Source organism: Triturus cristatus, chromosome 7 (genome assembly GCF_964204655.1).
Source record: "Triturus cristatus chromosome 7, aTriCri1.1, whole genome shotgun sequence".
Lineage (NCBI taxonomy): Eukaryota > Metazoa > Chordata > Amphibia > Caudata > Salamandridae > Triturus > Triturus cristatus.
Genome location: NC_140590.1, coordinates 1,870,060,522 through 1,870,069,683, shown reverse-complemented (window position 1 = coordinate 1,870,069,683; position 9,162 = coordinate 1,870,060,522). Strand labels below are relative to the sequence as shown.

Below are 9,162 nucleotides of genomic sequence, written 5' to 3'. Positions count from 1 at the left end.
GATCCCTGCTGTATCCAGGTTAAGATTAAATTTACTCGACTCCTATGCCGTAATATATTGTTCAATGATCAAAGGTTTTTAAAGAACAACACTGTAAGGTTCCTGTACCACAGTGTGTATCTTATATTAGAACTGATCCCTCCTGTATCCAGGGTGAGTTCTAGAATCGCTCGGCTCCTGTGCTGTTCAGACCTCCATAATCCGCGTCCTTGTTCGGGTAATGGTCATTGATGCTGACTCTTGTTCCATCTCTGTTGCCTTCGTCTCGGCACTTGACTTAAGCCCTGCCAATTGAATCCAAGCCATTGCAGGTGTTTGGTCACATTCTTCTGTTGCTAGTCTCGCTGGTGATGGCTGTGAGGCAACAGCACTACCTTTTCTGGAGGTCGAAAGCTGCATGCCAGAACACATTTGCCCAGGACTCTAACTCCTAGTCATTCTTCTTCCAAATCTATCACTTGGTCAACATTCCACGTCTTGTATTGTGAAACATACTCTTCTTTAAAAAGGAATGAAAGTCTCCAGAATTTGTCTGTACCATGGAGCAAATATTGTTTCATATATGTTCTCTTTGGAGGACACAATCTCTCTTTCCAGACTTGTATTAACAGCCAAGTGAAAGAATAACTCTGAATCAACTCATATGCTTCTTCATTCACACAGGCGAGCCTTTGCGTCACTTTTTTCAGATGCAACAATGAGATCGCTTGGGTCATTGTACTGTCCTCCTTGCTGACTTCTCATAGAAGTAGCATTTGTGTCAGGTATTTGACTAGCCCCCATTTGTCCATCTCCATGGCCATGTTTTTCCCAGTTGCAACTCCTCCTATTTGAAGGATATAGTCGATGATCGGTCTGTACAGCTCAAACAGATGGTGCGACATGTAGCAGGTTGAATTCCATTGTGTTGGCATCTCCTGTATGAGACATTAACTGGTACTCCACTGGCATCCTGAATGATCCTCATCTTCTTCCCGGCTTTCAAAGAATGACTGAAATGAATGCAGATTATTTGGCAGAGGACCAGTATGTTGCTGACTATAGCCCTTTTTATGACTTTGGCGGTCTTGGGGCGTGGCACCTCTGCCCCACTCTGAGACCACCAAACCCATAAGAAACCGCCTTCCAGATTATTACTTTTTTTGTATCTGGCGGGTGGCTCATTGGCGGTCCCACTGCAGCGTCTATGTAAAAGGCACCACAGTGGGAGCGTCAAAGGCAGTGCCTGCAGATCATAGGCCTTCAAGTCTATGCATCCTCTAGTGCAGAGGCACCGCGGGGGCCTTGTAGGGCACTTTTCATGGCGGGCAGCAGCATCCCCACCAGCATATTAGGGGCCTAAGATTGCTGCTAGAGTGCCGGGGATCACGGATTCTGGTTAGCAGTAGCGGTCCCATGGCTGTCTGACCCTACTTGTAATAGGGGGGTCAGACTACCGGTGTGGCGGTAGCCACACCCCCACCATGGGTTTAGCGGTCCATCGGACCGCCAAACTCATAATAAGGCCCTATGTCTTTTTTTGAAAAAAAAGTCCTGCACATTCAGGATGATAGAATGCTCCAACACAGGACCCTGAAATATTCACCATCTGCCATGCAATTGGATATATTACTGCATCGTCCATGGCAACACATCCAGGTCTGTCAACTGGTAGATAGTTTGCACAGCATTCCGTTGCACAGCTTGAGCAACCACTTGCAAGACATCATGATGGAATGCTGGAAGAGCCACACTGGCAAAATAGGATTGGCTGGGAACCTTCCATTTCGGGCAGATGGCCGCCTCAAATTTTAAAGATCCCATTTATTCCACAAACAAAAAAGAGAAGAGGTCCAGCGCTAACATTTTAGCCATTTTCCCATTGTACAAATGTGGCATTGGGTGGTGATTTTTTAAGGAATCACTGTATGTGGTGGAGGTGTCTTCATCTAAGTCTTGTGCCTTTTAGAGGTTGCTGATACAGGTGATACTGGCACACTACATGGGACACAACTGCTTTGTGTAATGCTGTCATCCTTTTCTTCCTCATGACTACCTTCTTTTTCTATCACTGTGCTCTGAGCTGCTTCCCCTCTTTCATCACTATCACCACCACCACCAGCTATCTTTTTAAGGTGCTTCTCCCATCAAATTGTGTGATGTTTACTCAGATAGAATGCTTGGCCTCCAGTACCGTAGGTTGAACCTGGCTGACCTTGAAGTACACTTGCGTAACAAATGGAGCATATTGCAATGTTATCCTCCTGCTTGCTAATAGTAAAGAAGTCCCAAACTGGTGAGGAGAATATTTTTATTGCACCACTGCCAATGCCTGAAGAAATGGAATTAGTTGGCTGCGTCATTTGCCTCTCTGTAGTGTGTACAGCTGTGGTAGTGGTCGATGCATGTCTCAATGGGGGTCTTACAAATATGGAAGCCGGTGGTAGTGGAACCACATCCCTCTGAACAGGTTGAATAGTAAGGGTCATCTCGGTGTCCTCTTAGCATCCCTCTATGCTAACAATCACTGGCTCAACCTCATCACTGTCACTTTTCAGATTCTAAGGCTTTCAGGAACCTTTCCCCACCCTTGTCTCACGGGGAGGTTCTCAGTCACAGCCAGGGTCAAATCCATGTCCAACTCATCAGAAGGGAGCTTGATGAGGATGAGAGTACCCTTCCTTCCTCTTGCTGGATATTGGGAAGCCAATGATTGAAGAGCAACATCTCGCTCAGAAGGACGCTCAACCTCCTGTTCTGCTACTACTTCAAGAAGTACTGCTGATGGCTGCGGCTCCAGTAATGATTGAGTACTAGTATGTGGCTGAGACACATCCAGTCCAGACTCACTGCTCACCACCATGACTGCAGTGGCTCTATCACTGAGATACATATGCTTGGGCTGAGTCTTTGGTCGGGGCAGTCCTGTTGATGATGCAGCAATGTTTCTCCCAGCTGTTTGCTGCCAAGAAGAGGGTGCACCAGGTACATCAAGTTTCCTGGAAAAGGTGTATGTCGGCACACCAGAGGTGGTAATATCCTTCTTAGCCTCCTTATTGGCCACTTTCCTGGTAGGAACACCCTTCTTTGGGGCCATCTTCAAGTTCCTTCTAAGCCCTGACAGGTGTCATTTAAGCTGCACAAGTTGAAGCAGAGGAGGACATCTGCCTGACAGCACTGCATGTGTTAATATCTCTTGTGCACCTAAAAGCAAACAAACAAACAAAAACATCTGAGACATGTTGCATTTTTAGTTTGACTCTACAGGCAATATAATTTAGTGAGGTCACATCACAAATAATTAACAACAGTGTATCTAGTACAAACCATGATAACATAATTGTTGAATAACATACAGATTGAATAGAAACTTATGTGTCTCTAAGACCTATGAGACACCTGTGACAGGCAGGGGGTGCAGGGGAAAAAGCGAACAAAATAAAAGCATAGGCCTCTTTCTCCACCACTCAGCAAACGCACACAGCTGGACTGCTGAGAGGTCATCAGAGGCCACGTCCCCTTTCTCCATCAATCTGCAAACACGCCTCCTGGCACACTACTGGTTGGGGGAAGAAGTCCACTTTAGTCCAGAGGCCCTCAGGAGTAAAGTGGAATTCATTCCCCAAACAGCAGAGTGCCAGGAGGTGCATTTGCAGAGTAGTGGAGAAAGGGGGCAGGGCCTCTGTTGAGTTTCTGAATGTCTTTATTTCTATTTTTTTAGGAAGGGCCACCCTTCCCCATGCTGTTTCGGGCCCTGGGGACCACTTCCTCTGGGGCCTGCCCCTTTAAAAATATATATATATATATATTAAACACTAAGGAAGGGGGCCGCACAGCTTCCCTCTCAGGCTGAATTTGGCCCCAAGGACCCCATCCCCGGGGGCTGATCCCTTTCCTTTTTTTATTATAATAGGGAGAGGGGTCGTGCAGCCCTCTTCCCGGGGCCATTTTCCACCCCAGGGACTCCATCCCCCGGGGCAAGGCCTCTAATATGGGCTCCCTGGTCCCACCCAGGGCACCCACTCTTATCTGTTGGGGGGCTCCGGCTAGAGCCTCAAGGCCCCCGCAGTCCCTGCTGGCTCCCAGTGTCCTGTAGGAGCAGGCATTGTTTTGGGTAGAGGGAGCTGCTAACATGCAGCTCCCTCTGTCCAACAGCAATTCTGCTCCTTCATCAGCAAACGAAAACATTTTACATGCTCTTGCTTTCTGAAAGTGGAGGTGTGTTTGCTATGGCTTTGCGCAGTGGTGCTTTTGCCAAGTCATTGCAAACTGCACTGTCCTGGGGTGGGCATCCCAGGACATTGCTGGAGCTGGCCCTGGGGGGTGGTGGTCTCCAGGGCCATCTAGGGCTTCAGGATGGGGGTCGAGTGACCCCACTCCCATATTTTATTGTGTGGTGTCCCCAGGACTGTGGGGGAGGCCATACAGGCAACCCCTGAATGACTTTCAATCAATAGCTGTTGTCAGGTGGTGGAACCTGAGGCTGAGGGGGGCTGTGTGGGCTCCTCGCATCAGTTTAGATATGTTTGTGCCAGGGAGGTGGCGGTCCCTGGAGTACAGGAGGTGCTGCATTGGCACCCCTCACTTTACTTCAAAAACTACCCCCGGGACCTGGCCCACCCAGGAGCTAATTACTAATGAAGTGCAGGATATTGCGCTTTGTTTTTTTAAAAATTTTCAGTGGGAGTCGTGGATCCTGCCAAAAGATGTTTTGGGCCATGAGGATCCCTGTGGGACCTCCCCAAGCAGCCTAGGGGTCAGGGTGTTTCTAGCCTGCCCCTCTTTCTTTTTTGTTAATCTTTTTTCTGTGACTCAGTTCAACCGAGTCACACGATGGCTGCCAACACTTGCTGGTTTGAAGTATCAGATCTCAACACGAGATTTGGAGGGGTCGCGGATCCACTATGTCCCTATATATACAACTGGAGATTTCTTTAAATATTTCCACAACTACTGAACGGATTTACACCAGATTACAAAACGGCACTTCCTTAGACCAACATCTACCCTCCTGCCAAATTTGGTGTAATTCCGTTCAGCAGTCTGTGTGGAAAAACCAATGTGGAAAACGTGCTTTTAAGCACCCCTGGGTCTCAGCCCCCAACTGGCAGATCACCCCGAAACGTTAACAGCAGCTGAAATGAGCGTCATATCAGTTTTGAAAATGTCGTCAAGATTTGTCAAACGGCCCCAAAGTTATTGACAAATCTCCTAACTATTACTACCTACTGGCGATATATATTAGTTATAGTTATATATATATTCACTGAAAAAAACAAAGGTAACAGGGATGTTACAGTTAGGCTCAGATTTCAAAACCAGTGAAATTCTGCAATTATAGTTAGCTGTGCTAACTATAATTTACGCCCCCACAATGCACTGCTTATGACCTCACATAATACATCGCTCATGACATGGTCAGTGGCATCACAGATGACATCACTGAGAGTGTCCCGGAAGAGGATCCCTCCTTTTCTTAAGAAAAAGAAACCCTTCAGATGTGATGCTTCCCGGGATGCGGGTGCTCCACGCTACCCTCAAGTCAATTTACTTATAGCCCCAGAGAGGTGGTGTTCCCAGGGGCTTGAGTTGGTCCGAGGAGCCCAAGGAGGGGGGCCATGCACCCCTGCTTTTTAAAAAAAAAAGCCCACATGCCCCTGGGACCTGGTCCACCATGGGGCAATAATGTAAACAAGTGTGGAAGACAACGCTTGTTTTTCTAAAAAAAAAAATCACGAATTTGCTGCTCCTTCGCATTCCCTCAGCAAAACTAAAAGTGTTCTTTGGCCATGTTGGGGTCACAGAGTGACCCTAGCACCACAGTTATGGGGTCAGGGTATTGTTAAGTCCCAAGATTACTGCCAACACTTCCTGGGTGAAGGGTTGGCAGCCAATCAGATTTCAGCACAGAGACTGTAGAATCCTCGGAAGATCCGCGTCCCTCTATACAGAATTTTATTTTCTCTCAAACTACTGAACGGATTTACACCAAATACCAAAAGGGATTCTGGCCGGATCAAAAGCTACCTGTGTGCCAAACTTGGAATAATTCCATCAAGTGGTTGGGGCTTTAGGTTGCAACTAAAATCTCTATGGGAAAGAACATTGAAAAAACAATTTTTTGACCTCCCCTTTTTCTCAGTTCTTGCTTGACAGTTTGTCTCAGAACCTTCTATGCACAAGAATCATTGGGGAACTTTTTTTTGCAAAATTTCATGAAGATTCGTGAAGCAGCAGCAAAGATATAGGCAAGCCAAAAATGTTTTTCCTATGGAAATATGGTCCTAACTATAAGTCTAACTCTAACTATATATATATAGTGCACCACTTCCATAGGACTCCGGGAGCATGAGAACTCATTGCTCCTGAACATTTATATATATATTCTCTCAAAATGCAAATGAAAAGTGACCAAGGGATGGACAAAGCACTGGGAGGAGCCTTCTGGACAGGAAGACAAAGTTGGAGCCTCTGTGGCACTTCCTTCCTGTTAAAAGAAAAATAAAAAAATATGTTTTGTGCTATAAAACTACCTTATCCATCTCATCCAGTAGAATACTTACTCAAAAATTAAATTTCAAGCTGATTTTGCTGCTTTTCGAGTGGAAAATCTACTTAAAAAGGAGACCTCTGAAAGTTACCAATCGTGACTGTCAGCATCTGTAAATGGCACTGAAAGGCTTCCTATCGACTGGAAATCTTGTTAGGTGATGCCAAATCTCACTTGATGTGGCCAGGTCGCTTGTTGGAGCCCCGCTCTGTTCCCCTTGTAATTGTGTTACTCACGCGGGAGCAAAGTTCTGCCAAGCAGAGATTAGCGCAATGTGGCCAGACCTCCACCTAAAAGAGCAATGTGGAGTGACCAAACTTCTGCTAATTAATGGACTTAATTTTCCACCCACTCCTATTCACTGGTCAGTGTCCCAGAGGCAACAGATAATTTAGGCATTTACAATGTCGTTAGTGCTTTCTAATTTAAGAATTTGTTGGACATCGTCTGAGTAGTTATAACAAATTACCTGACAAAAATGGATCAGTTTTGGAAAAGGATTTAATTTAGATGTTAAGAAAGAGGGGTGGGATGATAGAGCTTTGAGGGACTCCTATTTCTAACTGTGGGGTTCCGATAACAAATGAAGAGTATGGACGACATTTGCTCTGTTGTATAGTTAGGATGTGATCCAAGTAAGAGTGGTACTGTTTATGCCTGCTTTCTTGAGCTTTAGGATTAGTGTGTAACGATCGACTGTGTCAAAGGCCGCTGAAAGGTCCAAGAGAAATAGGGCAGCGACCACATTCTAGTCTATTGCGTTTGTAAGGTCATCCCAGATGGAGATTAGGGCTGATCCAGTGCACGTTATTGCACACTATCCTGTTTGGAAGTCAGAAAATAGGGAGTTTTATTCAATCAATTGTGACATCTGGCCAAAAGCTGCTCTTTCTATACGTTTGCCTAGGAATCATCTCGTATTGGTCTGTGGACATAGGTTGAGATTTACACTCGTAGGTGTGTGAAAAGCATTTTGTAGTACTTTAATAGTATTTTTGTAATACTGCAAAGTGCATGTTGTGAATAGGGCCAAGTGTGTGTACTTTAATTCAAGAAGTAGCCATAGTTGAGCGACGACCAAACAGTTCATCCTTGAAGCATATCCTCCTAGTTAAGTTCCTATGTGCATCTTTTTTGTAGGTACTATATGGACCAGGTATGAAGCTGGGCAACAAGACAACAGTGACAGACGTTATTCTTGTGGGATTTACTGGAGGGACCGGGCTGCAGATTACCCTCTTCATCAGTCTTCTATTAATCTACACAGCCACAATGGTGGGAAATGTTATGATGATAGTCTTGGTAAGTCTGGACCAACGCCTGCACTCACCCATGTACTTTTTTATCTGCAACCTCGCCCTGACGGAAACTGCAAACAGCTCAAATATGATTCCTCTAATGTTAGTGCAGGTATTTGCAGTGCATAAATCAATGTCACTGTCATTTTGCTTTGCACAGTCCTTTATTTATATTTACCTTGCCACCAATGTATTCTTCTTCCTGCCCATTATGTCCTATGATCGTTACGTGGCCATATGCAATCCTCTGCATTACACCACCATCATGAGTCGCAAGCTCTGCATTCAGCTTGTCATCGGCTCATGGCTGGGTTCTCTAATTGTTATCCTCTACCCCACTATCATACCAACCATGCTGCCCTACTGTGGTCCAAACATCATAGACCATTTCTTTTGTGATGGTCTGGCTGCTGTGAAACTAGCCTGCAGTGACACTGTGTTATTCATTAACATAAATCTAATCTTAGGGCTTCTCCTCCTGCTCAGCTCATTGGGGTTGACATGTTTGTCCTACATCTTCATTATTTCCAGTATTCTGAAAATCCCTTCAACAGATGGACGACAGAAAACCTTCTCCACCTGCAGCTCTCATCTGATCATGGTCACCATCATCTACGGAAGTGCCATCTTTGTTGAAGTGAGCCCCATGCTGCATCCTTCCGCTGAGCTCTACAAAACAGTCAACTTGTTCAGTAGCTTTCTCTCTCCTTTGATGAATCCTTTTGTTTATACTTACAGAAACACAGTATTTAAGGAGGTGCTAAAGAATCAAGTGTGTGGAGTCGTACGTTAACCTTAAATTGCACATCCATTTGTAAAGCAGCTTGTAATCTACACACACAAAACCAGCTTCCTGCACTTCAGAGAAACACAAGGATCATCAGCTCTGTGTAAAGGCTGAGCTGGTGAATATTTTGATGTTGCATTCGCAATAGACTGATATATATCCCTCCAAGGTTGGATTGATAAATCAAACACCTAAGGGATACTGTGAGAATCGGAAAAAATGAAAATGGCTACAAAGCAATGAATAATTAAGGCAAGTTCTTAGACAACCACCAACTGTGCATCTTCATGGGAGGGAGGGCTGCAGAGAAAGAAACCTGAGAAGAGAGAAGGCATGAAGTCCAGTTTTCAGAATGGATGAGCAAACTTTCAAAGGACAAATAAGGAAGCACATCAAACTCTGCAAATTTAAATCTGAAGTTTGATATCTCAGTATGTGAATATACCTTCTACATACATCTTTGTGTAGCCTGCTTATCATATGTTTAGATCTGGGAAGGAGCCCATTGGCCTTTCTTGCGTGTGAGACCAATAAACGAAGTGTCATTA

The 9,162-nt window shown here is 45.2% G+C and overlaps 1 protein-coding gene across 1 annotated transcript; it reads left to right on the top strand.

The window, feature by feature from the left end:
• The first annotated feature begins 8,038 nt into the window (after positions 1-8,038).
• LOC146813550 (olfactory receptor 6M1-like) lies at positions 8,039-8,620 on the top strand. Its single transcript, XM_085615442.1, has one exon. The coding sequence runs from the start codon at positions 8,039-8,041 to the stop codon at positions 8,618-8,620; it is 582 nt and encodes a 193-aa protein (XP_085471568.1).
• The last annotated feature ends 542 nt before the right edge of the window (positions 8,621-9,162 follow it).